The sequence below is a fragment of the Lemur catta genome, chromosome 8, assembly GCF_020740605.2.
Source record: "Lemur catta isolate mLemCat1 chromosome 8, mLemCat1.pri, whole genome shotgun sequence".
Classification (NCBI taxonomy): Eukaryota; Metazoa; Chordata; class Mammalia; order Primates; family Lemuridae; genus Lemur; species Lemur catta.
In genome coordinates, this window is record NC_059135.1 from 48,444,338 (window position 1) to 48,464,789 (window position 20,452).

Here is a 20,452-nt window from a genome sequence, read left to right on the forward strand (position 1 = left end):
ACTAAAGAAAAAATAATGGTTCTTGGAAAACACAAATATTTCCCCTCGACTTCTCATATAATTAAATTTTCACCTAGAAACTATGTTGAACTAAGGAAGAGAAAATAAATACATTTCTGCTCTAATCACTATTTTAAAGATTTGCTTATGAAAGTAGTTTGTTGCAATTTTATTTGATTTTCAAACTTTATTTTGTACCACATCCATTTGCTTCAATATTTATTAGCAACAAGCACCCTGCTTTGTGCTGCTGAACTGTGGGCTCCACTCAGTGGCCAAACATTGAAGAGAATAACAGAAATCAGAGGCTTCCAAGCCATGGGTTTTTTTCCCTGCAACTTTAAAAATATTTCAATGAACTAAGAGTGAAAAAAATCATCAACTAATGCTCAGAAATTTATTTGGTGCTATCTGTCATTTCTATTATAGATTATCAGTCCCAATCCAGGTAAGGTTAATTTATGAGTAATACAGCCAATAACCCAAATTTTGGGAGGGCCTAAAATCCAGGAATTTGAAGCACAGCCAGTTTGTCACTGAATTAAATGAGTCACTAGAGATGAGTCACTAGAGAAGAGGAAGGCTGTATGTACCAACCAAGTGGTGGTGACTGTCATTGCACTGCAGGGAAAGTAAGGTTCAAAAAGCAAAATGCTCTGCCTGAAGCTACTTAACGAGTCTGGAATAAAAAGTGTACTTCTAGCTGCAGTTCTCTGCTCTTACTCACTCAGCTGTGATTCTCTACCTTATGCCTGGGAGGTGAGACAGCAGGTTTCTTTTATCTCTAGGTGAGACACAAAATCACAGTGCTTCCCACTGGCAATCTGTGTCTTTGCTGGGATGCATCACAGTGAGGGCAAAGTTCAAATGGCCAGTAGGCACTGAACTCTGCACTCTTTGGAGAGTGAGGGGAGACATTTCTCTCCAGGATGACCTTGCACCTGTAGAGGTCAGCATAGAAACACCTGGAAGGAAGCATGGGGAGAAGAAATTTCGGCCCAGTGTGAAATCCAACCTGATGTCATCAGAGAATTTCAGCTTTTTAAGGGCTCAATGCCACTTTTCAAATGCACAAACACTTCTTTAAAAAAAAATTTCTGCTCAAAGCAGATTTTCAAATATTCTCTGATTAAAATTGCCAGGTTTATTTTGTTCGTACCATCTGCTAATGCAATCATGTAAAATTCTGTGATTTTGTATCAATGAGTTAATTCTCCTTGTGCTGAACCAAATGGGACTGTAGATTTAGGGATTAAGTAAGAAATGGGCTGTGTCTAATGAGATGGCCTAGGAATTAGCCATGCTTCAGGAACTATACATAAACCCAACACAGGCTTATGCCAGATCTGATTTTGGTCAGTAATCTCCACCACTGATATTTTTTAGTAGTTTACAAATACATCCCCTATTGTTTCTTGTCCATTTTTCTTCCACTTAACGATTACATTCTGAAGTCAAGCTCATCATGAAAATTTACTACATGTTGTAGGATCATTAAATCCCCTCATGTACAAGGAAGTCATTATGTGGATAAAAGCTTGCCAATATACTGCGATTATTATTTTTTTTTCTTTTCAATTGGAGTAGCTAACGTTTTACTTTTTGAATCTACTTGCTGGATAATTTTTATGCCAATCTATAACTTCATATAAAAAGCTAACCTGGGACTGAAAAAAAAAAAAGGAAAGAAGAAATCTTTTCCACCTTCTTGTCTATCAGCACTAATCCTCTTAAAAGTACCCTTTCAATCAAGGGATCCAAGAGAAGCTCAATTTCCTCAGCAAATGGAATACTGAAAGGTGCAGTTAAAAAGGTTCCTACTGTGAGTGAAAAATGAAAATAATGGAACGACCTGTGGAGACCCCTGAGCCCAGGAACACACAGTGCCCCACGTCTTTATTGGGTCAGAGATATGCACACGTCTCTGTCAAAATGAAAAGCCAAGGAAATGGCAGGCTTTGGCTTTCTGCTGGTGGGGACAAGTACTGGAAATATTTTATTGCAAAGTGACTGAAACCCTGTTAGAGGTTTAACACTTAGCAGGCGGGCAGCAATGGCTTAGAGAAAATGGACCAAGCTTTTCTCCACCGGACTCCTCTAGCCTTGACAGGGGTGACAACTATATTGTTTAAACAGTGTGATGGATTCAGATGACTCTGGAAAGTTTTATCTTAAAAATAAAATAGTGAAAGCATCTCCTATGAAAAGGGCTGGGGAAATACATCATCAGAATGGTAAAGAAATGGATCAGAAACTGCCTATAGATTGCCCAAAGAAAACAGAACCAATTTTCTGAGAAGATTGAATAGAAATATTGAATGGACCCAGCTTCATTCATTACCCACAGAGTTCATGTGAAAATGTAATTAAGAAGACCGGGGATGGAGAATAAAAAAAAAGATAAGAGGCACAAAGTGGTCCTTTACAGCTTCTTTGGAAGGTCACAGCCTACTTTTCGTAGCATGATGTGAAGCATAAGGTTAAAGTGGGTTTTCAAAGGCTTGGCTCTGCTCCAAAAGTCTCTCTTTAATGTTGTTTGTAAAATTTACACCAAAGGCAGATTTATGAACATTGTTAGAGAACAGGTATTTCTCTTCCCATTCATAGAAAAGTGCTTCATTATTTTTGTCCAGTGGCTAAGCAAAATAAGTCTGAATTTGGGCTATAAATTTCCAGTTATATCTGTAATAGCATTGTGTTTATTTTGAAATTGTGAGGCTTCCGATTTCAAATCAGAAAATCCCAGGGTCACATAAAACTTTTGTCATCTCCAAGGCCTTATTTTGGGCATATGGAAGTTTTATCTGAACTAATTAACTAATGGTTAATCTTTCTGTGACGAGAAAAACAGTATATCACTCTACAAATAGCTGGGGCTGGATGGAGTACTGGTGAGAGAGTAGGCTTTAGAGTCAAACTCCCTGAATTTGAATTCCAGCTCCTTCACTTACTAATGTTGAGACCTTCGGCAAGTTAGTAATCCCTCTGAGTCCCAGTTACTCCATCTGTAAAATGAAGATAATAATAGTTCCTACCTCGTAGGGGTATGGTGAAGATGAAATGAAATAATACACGAAAAGCATTTAGCACAGTGCTAACACACACAAAGAAAAATCTACCCTTACTGTCTTGAACAATATGTCCTAGAACTTATTGTTGTCAAGCTGAGTACACAATGGCTGAAACCCATTTTTCTATACCCTAACTTCTTCCGCAACTTCTTTGCCCCTATCTTTCTAGCCCTACCCCCAACCTCGACCTCCTGCCCCCACCAGGTTCTCTGTTTGTTAGGTGGTCTTCCCCTAATAAGCATAGGAGCTTCTGGCCAATGCCAATTTTTTTAAAAGAAGAATTACCTGCTTTATTCTGTGTCTTTACGTGTTAAGCATTTCTTCACCTGAGTTCATTGAGGATTAATGACACGCAGATCTTAATAGACAGAAGAAGAAAGAATGGCACAAAGAGAGGAAGTGGACTAATTGAATAGCATAGGAATAGGAAAAAAATAAAACTGGAAAGAAATAAAGACTTGTGAAAGCAGGTGAACCCAGTAGGCAATTCCGCTGCCCTTAGGCACAGAATGGTTTTTTCCAACATCATTGCAAATACAGCATGGGTCCCCTGAGATGATTAGCAAATGGTTTTTTTGGTCAAAAAGTTTTGTCCAAAATATTTCACATCACATTCCCTCTAGAAGAGTCTCAAGGCACATTAACAAATTAAAGATTCTGAGAAGTACTGCAGTAAAGAAACCTGTTTTACCTTGTTTATCTCATAATGTTGATGAATACATAATGCTAATCAATAACATTTTGGGAAACATTTCACTACCATTATTTTAAAACTGGGAAACAGAAATGGCATGAGTAAAGAAGAAATTTTGGGGTGCTATTGAACCATAACAAAAGTGATGGGAAGAAAAGTGAGACTAACATTTAGTGAGTACCTACTATAAGTGCCAGAAATTGTGCTGTTTTAAAAATATTTGCTATTCCCAATAAGTTAAAGTAGTTGCTTTTAAGCATGTGTGTGTGTGTGGGGGGGGGGACAGTTACAGTGCTTTATGAAAGAACATCATGGCACATATTAGTTTTCCTTAAAGGGAGACACAAGCTGTTTTTAAAATGAGGGATCTTAAGAACTCGCGCAGCGTATATCCCTGCCTAAGAGTACTGCTCTTGCACTCACTGAAGAATTTGAAGATTTTGGAGTTTATTTTCAATTTTCTGGAAAGGTACATGATATGCAGACCTTTGAGCTAGTAGTTCTGGTCCTGCCACTTATCAGATATGTAACATACTTTTCTGATCCTATGTAAATATTGAAAAAAATAATATCTAATTTAAGTGTTTCTGAGGATTATAATTACAACCCACAATTTTATAACAGGTACTCCAAAACAAGCCAAATCCTTTAATCTACCTTCCTTACTACTGTAACCATTGATCAAAATATTTTTCTCTTGTGCAAGTACTAGAATGGGTTCTATGAGCACCACAAAATAATATGTACAATTTCTCCCTTTAACACTTACTAATTGTTGTTTAAAAATACTACCATATTGTCTTTGTATGCACGTTTATAGAACCAGAATTTATTTCATATATTTCATAAAGTAAGTATATATGAAAGTTATATAAAATAACAGTTTATGTGTTGTTAAGGGAAAGAGCTACATTTTATTCTTTCTTTATATTCCCCAAGACATCTGTCCTAGCATAGTGCCAGGTATATAGTGTTTAGTGTGTCTTGTGAAATGAATGAATGGAAGCAGTAATGGTAAATTGCACTAAAATTGTACTTATTTCATACAATGTAGTATAATAAATGTAACTTAATAATAGGACACTTTGCACTGATGGAACAAAGCAGGATGGAGTCAGACTGAGATGTTTAAAATCTGGTGCTAAATTTCCCACTCTTTAACAAATAGCCTATACTATCATTCAATCTCAGTTGAGATGGGTACTGGAAGATTCATTAACAAGATAGTCATGTTAGAGATAACCATTATTTTATGAAACTGGATCAGGCTTCATTCCTTTTGTAAGAAACTTGAATTTCCCTTCAGATAAATTGAATGTTAATACGTTTGCTTTACTACAACTCCTATTTTCTTTCTTTTCTGCTTATGTTTTTTCATCCTCATGAATATTAAGTAACAGACTACCGCTTTTCATTTTCTGAAATGTTTGTATACCATTAAGAGAGAAGCCTTGAGAGACAGAACTGAGGTCAGGAAGGAGGAAATACTAAACAATAACAGCTATTAATTTTGTGATGAATAACAGGACTTAATTTCAGTTCTAAGTGTAGGCAGACACAAAAACAATAGTCATGATATATATTATTTCTCTTCCTTTTCTTGTATACATTTGCCTACACTGACCATGAGGCTGAATTGTGGGAGAGATACTTTTTTATATTATGTGATTAAAAAGAGGACAAAAATGAGTTAGAGATTTAAAAACACCATTGAGTGTATTTGAGGTGAGTTTCCAGGTAGAGTTAACAGAAATGGAAGTGACCTGTGTTCAGGTCAGCTGGGTGCTCCATCAGTCACTCATCCCAACTCCCTACCTCCTTCTTCTGTCACCTTCTCTCCTTTTCTTTCTTCTTTTTTTTTTGCTTTGCTTCTTTTCTGCATCTTTGCCTATTATGTAAACATCTTGGAACTCAAACCTGTAGTGTAGCATTTACTATTACAGTATTTATTATATTTTCATGATTTGAAAATCTGACAGATTTCTGATACATTCAACCCATCTAAATGTTCTCTGAATCTTATTAGAGATTATAAAGGAGGGTGTCTTAGTTAGTTAGTTCGAGCTGCTATAACCAAGTAACACAGACTGGGCAGCTTATAAACAATAGAAGTTTATTTCTCACTGTTCTGTAGCTGAGGAGTCAGCCTGGTTGGTTTGCGGTAAGCGCTCTCTTCTGAGTTGCAGGCTGCTAACTTCTCGCTGTGTCCTCACATGGTCAAAGGCACAAGCCTGTTTTATAAGGGCACGAATCCCATGTGATTATAAGGGCACTAACCACCTTTCAAAGGCCCTACCCCCTAATACCATCACATTGGAGGTTAGATTTCAACATGGGAATTTGAGGGGGACAGAAACATTCAGTCCACACAGGGGAGATGTGTAAAATAAACTAAAGGAATGATCTCTTGTAGGAATGGAACTCTGCCGTTGAGAAGCTGAAGAGTGAGGCACTGGGAATCTTGCTGTCAAAGGACCATGTGGAGAAAGAACATCTACAACTCTCTACCCAGAAACTGAGTCGGCTTCAGAAAGAATTTGGTCAACTCATGGTGGAAAGGAATACCTGGTTAAAAAAGGCGAACGATTTTTTTAACAGTGCTAACAAGGTCAGTGCGAGGTCAAGGTGATAATTCTAGGTAATAAGGCAGACCAGCAGGAAACCCATTACTTCAACAGGCTGGATGGAGCACGTAACAGACGTCAGAACTCCATGTAGAATTTCAAAATTGATGGCAGCAAAGAAAAGCTTTTAAAATATATTCCTACTGTGGCCATTATTTGGTTCTCAAAAGTAAGAGACTCTATGCTTTCATGTGTAAAGGGTTACTTAAAAAAAATCTAATGAGGATTTTATTAAGTTTTATTAATTGCCATTGGTCTATTTGGGAGGACCCTTGTGCCTACATTGCAAGTATTTCTCACAGAGGAAGAGAATTATAAATCTATCAAAGTTCTAAAAACCTTAAAATTTTTATCAAAGGCCTTTGTTCTTTTTGTAAATCCTTCTTCATTTATCAGGTAAAAATATATGAATATTGCAAGCCTTCTGCATGCAAACCATAGGCTAGGAACAGTGCCTGAGCCTGATGGCTCTGCCTGGGTCTTTCCTTTTTAAGTCAGCGTAAGGGAAATCTCAGTTTGGACCATCTCCAGGTCTTCTTGAGTTCAAGAAGTGCTCTGCTCCTTGTTGATTCATTAAATATTGATTGTAGCAGGTGGTGCCCACTGAGTGGTAGGGTTCACCTGTTCACATCACTTGAGTAGTGCTCAGTATATGAGATTCTTGATCTTATTTGAAAAGTTTTTTACTTTTCTCAATACAATATGCACCTTCAAACTGCTTTACTGGAATTGTTTAATACTTTACATTTTACTGATGTTCTTACAAATGGACAGTGTGACAGGAAATGAATGGGCAAACCCCTGGAAGTTAGGTACATTGTGATTTAAAATAACAAAACACTGAATACAATGTTCTGGTATATATCAAAATAGTAACTTAATTTTGATCTTCTTTACTAATAAGAAACTTTTTGAAAAGGATGAATGGTAAAATTCCAAAATAGAGGTGCTAGAATTATTGTAAAACAAGATGAAGATATATTTACTGTTAAATTATTTATTGTTTGGGATTTCTGTGTTTTAAAAGAAGAAACGGATATAGCATATTACTGGAGCTATTGAACTAATTAGATGTTAGGGGCTAGTTAATTTTCAGCCATTTTCTTTTTGAATAAAAGACTTTTAAATTTACTTAACAAGTCCATTCTACAAAATGCTTAGGTCATCATGGAAGTCAATTAATATTGTTTCTAAGAAAAACAGTTATGGAGCATGTTGCTATAAAACAATGCTTCTAGTACAAACCCTGTAGTTTATAATCTTGCAAAATGTAGAATTTCTTTCATTCTTATTTTCTGACTCTCGCTTTCACTGCTCTCATTATTTGGTACTTTGCCAGGGAGATTTTTCTTCCAACATTATTCCTGGGCCTTGAGGAATATCTCTTGCAAAAGTAAAAATAAAAACAAAAGGAGAAGAAAAACAGAGCGGTTCTTTTTTTCTCAAATTCATACAGTAATTCAGGCCAGATCTTGGGATGAAAATTCATGTTTCTTTATCCCAAAAATTTCTGATTTCTAGATTCCCCGTTTCATCATTTGAATGCCATGGCATGCTAACTATTCAGATTATAATAAACTCAGTTAGGATTTATCCATAGGATAGCACTTTCTCAGCTAAGGGACACTCAGAACGGTGTTTGAATTCTTTCTCCCTTTTCAAAGCATGAAGGAAATAATTTCAAACTCCAAATCTAAGAATTCAGTGTGAAAGATGATGGGTACTTTTACCTCAGCAAAAAATAGAAACTGGAGTTTGGAAAGTAGAAGTTTAATCGTGACTCTGAAATAAATTCTTCACTATATTATAATATTAAGAAGCAATAAATTATGAAATTATGTGGTGGGTAAATCCATTAAAATTTAAAAAAGAAATTCCTTTATGACTTATAAATGATAGTTATGTTTTTGATTTTATATTGTAGAATTTCCAAATTTTACAAAAATCTCACCACTTTACCCAGTCTTTGGCATAGCACTCATAAATAACCCTAGTTTAAATAAAGGGCTGGATTTTAAAAATTAATATAATTTCAAGATCCCTTAAATTTTCTTCTACTCTAAAAATTCTGTTTATACTAGTGAATGGGGTATTTTCAATTTACATCACTTACTTATTTCCAAAGCACTGAATTTTCCTTTTGAAAATTCACTTTGTTGTGCCTTGAGTGCCCTGGGGTTTCCCAGTTGTGAAGCTTTCCATTCTTAAATAAAAGTAGGCTTCCATGAACTGTGAGGGGTCTGAGATTTTACCCTACTTTCAAGGGTTTCAACTGTGTTAACTTATCACAGTTTCATGGATGCTGACAGAAGACACATGGCTTCTGGGTCACAGCTGAAAGGCTTTACTATAGGGAAAGCAGTAGCCACAGGGTCAGCATGTCACATCAGCTTCCTCAGCCCCAGTTCCCACAAGGATGATGTGGACGGGCCAAGATAGATGTCTGCACCTGCAGCAGATGGCATTCAGAAGGAAAATCCTAAGCTTGAGGAATCTGCTGTTTGATAGCAAGCAGTAGTAAGCAAGCCTGTACTTTGTCTCAGAGGGAGACATGACCTCAACCCTAAAGGTTGTTAATTGCAGACCCAATGCTGAAAAATGGTCCAGATGAAGAGAAGTCAGGGTCTTGAGTTCTTGACATACCAGTGACGATGTGTAGAACACTGGAGACCCATGGAGAACTCTCCCAACACATGTAGATCTGGATATTAGCACTGTGGGACTAAAAGATGAAGGTGACCGTTTAAAAAAAGGTACTTTCCTCAAAACCCAGCTCCACTCTTGACAAGTGAAATTATTTTTTTAACAAACATCTTGTTCCAAATTTGTTGAAGCTAGATCAATATTCTTTTTCAATTTCTGTGTCAAATACTAGTATACAAACAAATTTTCGTATCAGATAATATATAAATGAGTGGGAAAACTTGAATGTCTGCTTAGTAAAAAGTGAAATATATGATTTTAAAAATGTACTTTTTACTTTTTTGAATTTTGGTAAGATAAAAAGGAATGAATGGAAATTTATTTGCAGAATGGGCTGTTGTTAGTAAGTTTTCCATATCACATATATTTCTTTTCTCATCAGTATTTTTATCATGTTCCTGGTTAAAATCATCAAGAGATCCCTCTTTCCTCCCATTTTCCTATCATTTTCATTCATTTCTCTCTCTTCCAGTTTTAGATAGGGGTATTGTTATTTACTAGAAAAAAGTCACAATAATTCCTTTTATTGAAGTCATTAAATAAATAGTGTGGTGAATTCATGAGAATAATCATGCTCCTTCTTTAGGTATTCACTTAAGTCCTAAATATTAATATTTATTGAGCAACTGCTATGTGTTAGGCACTGTTCTAAATGCTGGAGATACAGCAGAAAACAAAACATACAAAAAATCCATAAGCCAATACATTTTCTAATTTGTGAAATTCAATAAAATATAATTATCACCTAATTTTCCACATTGACAACAGCTCCCCCATTGATTGCCTTTGCCCTGTGGCTCCTGAAGTGTAAGTGATTACTTTTTAATTCTGCTAGGGTTTGATCATTACCCAAGGCTCACTCAGAGGAAGTGTCTGCAGCCTGTGGCTATAGAGATGGACATTTGAACGTGGAGTGGGCAGCAGATGGCAATCTTGAGACACAAGCATTAGGAACTTTGCTACGGCCATAAACCAGCCGCTGGATTCAAGTGGAGATTGAGCCATATAACTCAAGAACCTAAGATACTTTCTTTTCTTTTCAGAGTTTCCTACTCTGTTTGGTGAACGTACTTGTTAAATCCCTTGGCAACAAATACAAGTAAGGGTCAACTGTCAACACTGGATAATAACTGATTGAAGAAGAGTTCCTCTAATTACTAGCTGTTGCCAAGAGTTATGAGGACATGGCATGAAATATGAACACAGCACTGATTACAGTAACTCATCTTGATCCCCCAATTTTCATCCTTCAGGATTATAGATTATCTTATTTATTATATTTCTAGGGTGTTCACAAAAAAGAAGCTCTGGTTAATATTTATTGATCACCCAAAATGTATTTATCATTGTTTAGGGTACATGGTTTAAATCAAACAGAGATAAATATATAATATGTCTCAAAAACATAACAGCATGAGCCTGTATTTATGCAACAGCTATGATTGAACCCAAAGCTGTAAAACATGGCTGATAGGTCATAAAGTTTCAGATCCCATGCCTTCCGTTTGCAGGCACGTGATTTCACTGGGAAAGCAGAGGAATCTGCACCCAAATCCATTTTGTGAACATAGTCTGATTTGGGGGGGGCGTCAGTCTGAAAGCAAAGGTGAAGCAAAAGTCAAAGTAGCCAAAGAAATGTCCAAAAATTAGTTCAAAATATAATGATTGTTATAGTGTCCATTGCTTCTGACATCGCTGTTGAAAATTTAATGTTTTTTTAAAAGATAGTATTGCTTGTTCAAGATATTTACAGTGATGCAAAGCAGTAATGTCTATAGCAACATCATTGTTTCAGATGAAAGCAAAACAATTAAGCACAGAGATTGGTACGTTTTTCATTTATATATAACATTTTGTCATTTTTAAAATAAATACATGTTATGTCCAGATGTGGGAAACAATTAATTTAAACGGTCCAGTTGTTGTACAGATTGAAAGAAGAAACATGTTCACGGAGAGTACCTAAAAAAAACATTATCCAGAAGGAGTTTTTTGAGGTGATGTAAATGAATTTGGGAAATTAGACTAATTACTATTAGATATCAAGAAAAATGTAATTACTTTTAGTTTCATAATTCTTCAGTAGCCTGTCTCAGATTCCTCTTTTCCAAAGCAACTTCCCTTTCTCTTAGAAACAAGTGAAACGACTTGCTTTTCTTCCTTCCCTTCTTCCATATTTGCATTTAACTAATAACGTTGTATTCCTATTGTTGCCATGCAACAGATGGGCACTTGAGCTAAAGCAATGAAAGATACAATCCCTGCCATCCATGCCCTCTCAGTTAAGTCTAAAGAGAGGCCATGTGACGGAAGGGCCATGTGCTGTGGGAAAGCCATGCCGGAGTAAGCTTAGAGCATTAGGGACACAGAACAGAGACCCTTAACGTGGCCCAGGGGAAAAGTATCAAGAAAGGCTGCTCAGAGGAGCTAACCACTGAGTGAAGTGTGGAAGGTTGGGATCAAAAAGTCTTGGGAGAGGGCTGGATGGTACAAAGTCATGCCATGTTTGGGGAAACTAAGATAATTCATATTGCCAGGAGTGTGGGATGTAAGCCCAGGGTGATGAGAGACAAAACCAATAGAAGCAGGCAGAGGGAAAGGAAGGGTTTTGAACAGCATGCTAAATAGTTTCTGTTTTATGCTGAAAATGTCCTTAAGTGTGCAGAAATATTTAAGAACTTGAAAAAGCCGTGATGAGGCAAACCTCACCACAAGAAACGGATGATGTCTTCATTTGCCATACTCCTGTGTTCTAAGAGAATGATTTCTGTAGGGTTTAGAAACCTTTGGTTTTAGAGCTCAGGGGTCAGGCTATTTAAACCACAGCAAGTATTTGATAAATATGGCTAAATTATTATCATAAAGTTATTAAACAGATACATAATAGAAAAATTATAGAAAAAAAGGAATGTCTTTTACATCTTACATTTCTTATGACAACTCACAAATCAGTCCATATTTAATAGTCTAATAATGAAGATGTTTAATTTTTTTTTTTTGAGACAGGGTCTCACTCTGTTGTTCAGGCTAGAGTACAGTGGCATCATAGCTCACTGCAACCTCAAACTCCTAGACTCAAGCGATCCTCCTGCCTCAGCCTCCTGAGTAGCTGGATCTTCAGACACCTGCCACCACGCCTGGCTAATTTTTTAAATATACATTTTGTAGTGATGGGGGTTATGTGATATTGCTCCAACTGGTCTCAAACGCCTGGCCCAAAGTGCTAGGATTACAGGAACCACCGTGCCCAGCCTAAGACACTTAATTTTACTGTTCCTCGCTCATGAATTTCTTTCACAACTAAGCTATTGATGGACTTCTAATTCATGAGTATACTCATTGATTTCTCTTCCAGACATAATGTCAGACTGTTGCATTTCTCTATTGTCAGTAAACATATTCTGTCTTGTATTATAGTTATTTCTGGGTAGATTTACTTTTTTTTTGCTAAATTAAAATTTCTTGAGGGTAAGAAACATGTTCTTTTCACTTTGTGAAAAGAACACTTAAAACAGTGCTCAATAATTATTTGAATGACTGAGAGCAGTGAACTATTATAAACTGTGGATTTTCAAGGCTAACTGCATGACACTGCTCATAAGAGATTATGTTGATCCAAGGTAACTAGGATGAGACCATTTTGAAAGAGAGGAGCCTAATTACTTTAATAGGCAAGGACCACACATTTCAATCTCAATCTCTGTGTCCCATCTGTGAAGGCGAGTAGTGCTGTGTAAAGGGCTTGTCATCACACATAGCACCTCCTCTGAGGAGTTTCTAGGCAGCACTAACATGTTTCTTATTATTTCCAGAATACATCTCTGTGCTATTTAGAGAGAAATGATGTCTTCATCTTTGTATGCTGCTCATGTTCAAAAAACTTTTTATTGGATGAATGAATAAATGACTGGCCAAGTGACAAATCAATTTACATTTTGAGCTTGAGTTTTCCCTTTTCTAAAATAGACCTAATAATCCTTATCTACTTCAGAGAGTACATTCAATAATAAAAGTTCATATAATTGGTGATAAATTGTACCAAATCTTTTCAGGATAGAGTTGGAAGGTAAAATAAGTGGAATTGTATTAAGTGAAAATTTAGAAACGTTTACTAGCATGACACTTTGCTAAAATAACAGTAGGTTTTGGAGCCAGGCTGCCTAGGTATGAATCTGATCTCAGACATTTATGAGCTCTATGACCTTGGCAGTCACTTAACTTCCCTGTGCATCTGACTATTCTATCTGTGAAATAGAAATACTAACTATATGTCCCTCACAGGGTCATTGTGCTGTCTAAATAACTTACTACACAGCTAGTGCATAGAATAGCTAAGCACTCACTAAGTACTAGCCATTATTTTGTCATTATGTATGCATTTAATATTGCACTAGCTACTCTAACGTGATTTAATGCTTTTGTTCACTTTCATATCCCCAGCACGTAGCTGAGTACATGGTCCATAAATTTCAATAAATATTTTTTGAATAAGTGAAAAAAATAAATGCTTTACACATTATACATGGATATTTTCCATGTTAATATTCCCAAGATCATCCTAAAATCATTTAAATCAATTTAGATAAAAGAAACTAGAAATTATAAATAGTGACTAGCTGCCTACAGTTCTACTTAATGGGCCTAGTTCTATTTTTAAGGTGGATTTGCCTAAGAACAAGTAAGAGACAGTCAATACATAAACTCTTCCTTTCCGTGTTGATAAAATGCTTCAGATACATGCCACTTTCAATCCTAAACTCCTTTTCCAGTACTTTTTTAGCTTTTCAAATTGTGAGGCCAAAACCTGCCTTAGGAGCTAATGACTTTATGTTTTTTTGTTTGTTTGTTTTATTTCAGCTCTTCATGGGGGTACAAAAGCTCAGGTTATATACATTGTCTGTGTCCCGCCCATCCCCCTGAGTCAGAGCCTCAGGCGTGTCCATTCTCCAGACAGTGCGCCTGGCTCTCACCATGTAGTCATACCTCCATCCCCTCCCCCCACCCCCCACCTCCCCGAGTCAGCACCTTCAAGCGTGACCATTCCCCAGACGGTGCGCAACACACTCATCATGTAGGCATACACCCATCCCCTCCCCCCACCCCCATCTCAGTCTGATATCCAATTGGTATCCTTCCTTGATGTGCATTTAGGTAATGATCAGGGAAACCAGTTTTCTGGTGAGTACATGTGATGCTTGTTTTTCCATTCTTTGGATACTTCACTTAATATAATGGGTTCCAACTCTCTCCAGGAGAACCAAAGAGATGTCATATCATTGTTATTTCTTATAGCTGAGTAATACTCCATGGTATACATATACCACAGTTTACTAATCCATTCGTGGATTGATGGGCACTTGGGTTGTTTCCACATCTTTGCGATTGTGAATTGTGCTGCTATAAACATTCAGGTACAGGTGTCTTTGTTATAGAATGACTTTTGTTCTTCTGGGTATATGCCCAATAATGGGATTGCTGGATCGATGGTAGGTCTACTTGAATCTGTTTAAGGTGTCTCCATAATGCTTTCCACAGGGGTTGCACTAGTTTGCATTCCCACCAGCAGTGTATGAGTGTCCTGTCTCTCCGCATCCACGCCAACATGTGTTGTTTTGGGATTTTTTGATAAAGGCCATTCTCACCGGAGTTAAGTGGTATCTCATTGTGGTTTTGATTTGCGTTTCCCTGATGATTAGGGATGTTGAGCCTTTTTTCATACGTTTTTTAGCCATTCTTATATCTTCTTTTGAAAAATTTCTATTCATGTCATTTGCCCACTTTATGATAGGATTGTTTGATTTTTTCTTGCTGATTTTCCTGAGTTCTAAATAGATTCTTGTTATCAGTCTTTTATCTGATGTGTAGTATGCGAAAATTTTTTCCCATTCTGTAGGCTGTCTGTTTATTTTCGTGACTGTTTCTTTGGCTGTGCAGAAGCTTTTTAATTTAATCAGGTCCCATTCATTTATTTTTGTTGTTGCTGTGATTGCCTTAGGGGTTTTCTTCATAAATTCTTTGCCTAGACCAATGTCTGTAAGAGTCTTTCCTACATTTTCTTCTAGAATTCTAATCGTTTCCCATTTAAGGTTTAAATCTGTTATCCACCGTGATTTGATCTTTGTGAGAGGTAAAATCTGTGGGTCCTGTTTCAGTCTTCTACATGTGGCTATCCAGTTTTCCCAGCACCATTTATTGAATAGGGATTCTTGTCCCCAGAGTATGTTTTTGTCTATTTTGTCAAAGATTAGATGGCTATATGAGGATGGTTTTATATTTGGGTTTTCTGTTCTGTTCCACTGGTCTGTGTCCCTGCCCTTGTGCCAATACCAGGCAGTTTTAAGAACCACAGCTTTGTAATATAGTTTGAAGTCTGGCAAATCAATACCTCCCATTTTGTTTTTATTGCTTAAAATTGCTTTTGCTATATGGGGTCTTCTCTGATTCCATACAAAGTGTATAATTATTTTTTCTAAATCTGTGAAAAATGATGTTGGTAATTTCATAGGAATTTCATTGAATCTATAGATTACTTTGGGTAGTATAGACATTTTAACAATGTTGATTCTTCCAATCCACGAGCATGGTATGGATTTCCACCTATTTACGTGTTCTGCAATTTCCTTCCTTAGTGTTTCATAGTTCTCTCTGTAGAGGTCCTTTACCTCTTTAGTTAAATATATTCCTACATATTTTATTTTTTTCTTTGTTGCTATTTTGAAGGGTATTGAGTCCTTAATTTGGTTCTCCGATTGAATGTTATTGGCATATATGAATGCCTCTGATTTGTGTGTATTGATTTTGTAACCTGAGACTTTACTGAATTCATTAATTAATTCCAGGAGTCTCTTGGTTGAGACCTTGGGATTTTCCAGATACAACATCATATCATCAGCGAAGAGTGAGAGTTTGATCTCTTCTGCCCCTATTTGGACACCTTTGATTCTGCTCTCTTGCCTGATAGCTCTCGCAAGGACTTCCAATACTATGTTGAAAAGTAACAAGGACAGTGGGCAGACTTGTCTGGTTCCAGTTCTGAGTGGGAATGCTTTCAATTTTTCCCCATTCAGTATGATGTTGGCTGTGGGTTTGTCATATATGGCTTGTATCATTTTTAGGTAGGTCCCGTTTATAATGACTTTAAACACCTCTCATTAACACCACGAATCCACACTAGAACAAGGAGAGAGTTCTGGGGTCCAAGGAGTAGGCGGTAAGGGGCAGCAAATATTGGGAACTTGAGAGTCACATCACCCTTATGCCCGGGTCTTCATGGCATTTGACAGCTTGGGCAAATTTGGGAGGGACCTGAAGAATCAGCTCTCCAGACTGGGAGCCATCAGAATTTATCTCAGGTGATGTTCAGGAAAGAAAACGGAAGCTTTTGGTCTTTATAAACACTGAACCTAGGGGAAGTTTGAGTCTGCATAGGTAGTGGAATGCAGTGCTCTAATTAGAAGCTGAGTTGGGTTTTGTGTCTTGGTAGTTACAAAGTTTCCAACCAAACTCATTCTCCAGCCTCTAGACTCAAGAAAGGAAATTTTCAAGGTTCTGCAGTTTTGTTTTGTTGTTGTTGTTGTTGTTGATTCTCTTTAAATTAATTGGTCAAGAAGCAAAGAGTATCACTTACTAAACATCTTTGTGAAACAGCATGATAAAAGAATTATGCTGGATGACTCGTGGTTCTTGCTTAAATTATTAGTCTCATAGATATTTTAAAAAGAATAAAATGTGCCATGTCTGATACCATCTCTACTTGATTTGCCTGCCTTGGATCCTGTACTTAACAAGAGGAAAAGGAAAAGTCTTTATTAGCATCTTAAAGAACAAAAAGCAAGCAACTCCTTCGTCTTTTTCAAAATAGGGCCAAAAAGCTGATTCATCCCCTCCTTATCTGCCTAAAAACTGAGTAATAACATATAAAATAGTCAAGCAAAGCTAGAAAGAGGGATAAAATATTATCCCGTGCCTATATTCTTTTTTCCCCAATCTGGTCATAATAGATTTATTTGACCTGCACATTCAAAGTTTGAAGAAAGAGTGGGATGTGAAGGAAAAAACAACTAAAGGTGAAACATTAATTCTTAAGGAGTTTATATGGGGATCACAGTGTTCTTATTGCTGGAAATAATCTGTTTTGTATTGTGTGTGTGACAAAGAGATTCTTTCCAGGCTGCATCCAGTGTATCAGTTTCCTTATGGATATGGTAAATAGGAAAGCACTCAGTTCTATTTTGAGGGTAGATTAAGTGAGAGCAATGCTACTTAGATCATTTCTGGAATTGGCACATGGATTTCTCATCAAATTCTACATGGGAATATGAGAAATAAGTTTTGCATATGAGTCAGACAATCACAGATAATCTAATCTTCTTGAAAGAGGCTTCGTTTTAAAGAGGTCCAGAAGTTTAACTCCTATTTCTATGTCTGCAGATTATTTCCATTAGGGTTCATTTGGGATTTAAGGTTAGGGAATAAGCTCTCTTACAGCATCTAGCCCACCTCACTTACAGGTATTCTACAAATGTGCTTGTTGAGTGAAGGAAGAGATGAAATCACTTACCTCCTTTCTACGACTGTAGTTCTATTAAGTGGATACACAGAGCAATTCATAAGTAAATGTTTTCCTAACACTTTGATCATTTTTAGAAAAAGCTCTAGAAGAAAATTTGGATATTTTGATTCAAAGCTGTGGGTTATCTTTGTCCTTGATACATTGTGTCCTCCGGCTAGTGAATGTTCGTCCCTCCAAACAATTTCCATTCTCTTAGAAAATAAAACTGCTATTACAACATTCAGGAAGAGGTGGAGTGATATCACACATGCATTTAATGACCTTGTGGTGTTAGCATTTAACTCCAATAAAGATGTGACCAGTGCCTGAGGATATGAGAGTGGCAGCTGCCCAGCGGGGCCCTAAGAGGAAAGGCCCAGGTGGGATGAATGACAGGCACCAGGTGGCTGTGTTCTCAGTGACTTTTTAAAGATGTGTTCCATCAATCAAGATTTAGAATAACAGCCAGCAAATCTTTTCTGAGTGCTTCTACATGTCCGCCATCATTACTTTCATATATTTTTTTTCTTTAAGTCTCAAAACAACAAACATGACATGTATTGAGGTGATAATGACTAAATACTAAAACAGAATGGAGTTAAACTTGTAGGCAAGAAAAAGCACTTTGCAATTCTCCATCCTTTCTCCATTTACACTAGGAATTTGAGAATTGTCTAAAAGGAAGAAAGGGGAGAATGTCTTGACATTTACATATAGATTTTCTCTTTATTTCTTCCTTTAGTGTAGCTCATGGGTTTTCAATTCTAAATGTGAATATGTATTACTATAAGCACGGATCCACATGTATTAAACTTTAAGAGTGATTTAAAGACATTCAGGGTAATTTTGACTACATCCAATTTTTGCTTTAGGTGTTGACTAACCCTCAATTAACAAGAGACTCTGCTTTATTCAAAATAAGCAATAAAAATTTTAAAATATGAAACAAAATTCCAGAAACAGTGGTTATTGCCAAGTGATATTTCAATGAGTTATGGAAGGACCAAGAAAGTCATCAAATCATCTTTTCTAACATCAGCGTCTTGTCTCATTTGGCTCCGTTGCCAACTACATGACAGAAAAAGAATCAGATAAGGAAGAGTTCTTCAAGTTCAAAGTTTAATAGGGCTCCCTTTCTTTTAAAGTCCTATATAGTATAAGAGAAATCTCTCTACCTTCCTCTGTATCTCTTCTCACCTATGAGAAGGAAAGGCAGACACTTATTTACAAAAAGTAAAGTTTTAAAATCCCACCTTTTCTACCCAAGATTACAGCCTTCTCTAAAATACCCCTTCTTTCTTAGGACTCCCATGGTAATCCTTTGCCACATGGCTCTGTAGCTCAGGGTTTAAGAGCACAGAACTCAGGGCCAGACAAATTGGGTGTAAATCCCAAATCTGCCACTTAGTAAAAATGTCACTTTGTGCAATTTACTTAACCTCTCTGAAACTCAATTTTCCCAGTTATAAAATGGGGATCATTTCCTGCTCCTTCCCAAGACTATTAAGGACGATGTGCCTGGAACTCAGCAGGCATTCAGTAGTGTTTGTTGACTGAATAATAATTGTGCAACACACAGTATAGAAGCAAGCACATAGTCAGGCCTCATGAAACTGTGGTTACTAATATTGTTATTAAATACTTCCTCTCAGCTGCTAAATAAGTGAGAATGATTTTGCTTTAAACATTCTAAGTAAATAGAAAGAACAAACCTGGGGGACACGAGGACATTGATGAGAGAACAGAAGACCAACCTGTAAGTAATAAGACAGTGTTTGAGAGATTTCATTTGTAAATTCCAAGTTCGTCCAGTTCCACATCTGCCGCTAAAACTCATTCCCTAAGGTAGGAGGGACCTGAGTGCACTTACGCACCTCCATAACAGTGGCCTCTACACCTGGCCGCACCGTGTGACCGCAGCATCAGCTCAACCCTGCTCTCCCCGCCTCCCTCAGGCCTCAGCAGTACTGAATTCCTGAGCCCGTCTGTTCTCATTTCTCACAGTCTGCGATTCTCCTCCAGAATCTTCTGTGAGGTCTTCCTACTACACTCGGGTCAGCTCCTGCTAAGCTCACTGTCTTCCAACTCAGCAACCCAGGAAGGCTAGATTTCCAGGCCTCTGCCTGACCAGGCAGTGCTGCCAAGCTTCCTGTGATAGGACTGTTCTCCAGATGGGTATGGAACATTCCATACGGTGACTTTTCCCAATAGCGCCGAAGGGCATCATGAGAAGAGCTCCCTTGCAGCTCAGCTTTTCTTCAACTTACCTCACTCATCTGCTCTCTAGGCTGAAATTCAGAAATGAGATGTTAGGAGACTTACAAAGACCACTGCACTCACTTTCCTCTTTTTCCTCGTATTGCCACAGTCCTCTTTTATTGCCTTTCTATCACATCCTCCTCCTCCTTAATGCCAACTAAGCCTTGGCCAAATGGATAGCTCCTCTCTACTTTCTGTTAATGCTATAAGCTTAATCTGGCATGCTGGGTTGTTGATCTGCTAATAAAGGAGGAAATTAAATGAATTAAAAAATCTTCTCTCAAGGTAATATCTTGGTTTGCAAGGCTATGTTTTTTCTGCATAATCCTATTGTGCATGTCAGAAGCTAAATATTACCTTGGTCTTACTCTTTGCGCTGCTGCAGAACCAAATTCTAATCTCATGGGAAGATAGATGGATGCCTTGGATGGAGTAGGCTGAAGGTCTTATATTTGAAAAAGCAAGGAAGAAAAGCACATTAGTAATTTCTTGCATATTTCTGTATAGTGTTTCAGGTTCAAAGTAAAATTTATTGGGACATTTCCTTTTA

The 20,452-nt window shown here is 37.1% G+C and overlaps 1 protein-coding gene across 20 annotated transcripts in view; it reads left to right on the forward strand.

Annotated features, from left to right (window-relative positions):
* Positions 1-20,452, forward strand: part of CCDC141 (coiled-coil domain containing 141) — a 178,271-nt gene that overhangs the window by 83,527 nt on the left and 74,292 nt on the right. For all 20 annotated transcript variants that reach the window (XR_006736829.1, XR_006736828.1, XR_006736830.1 and 17 more), the window contains one exon: positions 6,179-6,373. Coding sequence is in view for 17 of the 20 variants with exons in the window: in XM_045559122.1 (XP_045415078.1) it covers positions 6,179-6,373 (195 nt within the window). In the remaining 3 variants the exon portion in view is untranslated. The remainder of the gene's footprint in view (positions 1-6,178; positions 6,374-20,452) is intronic.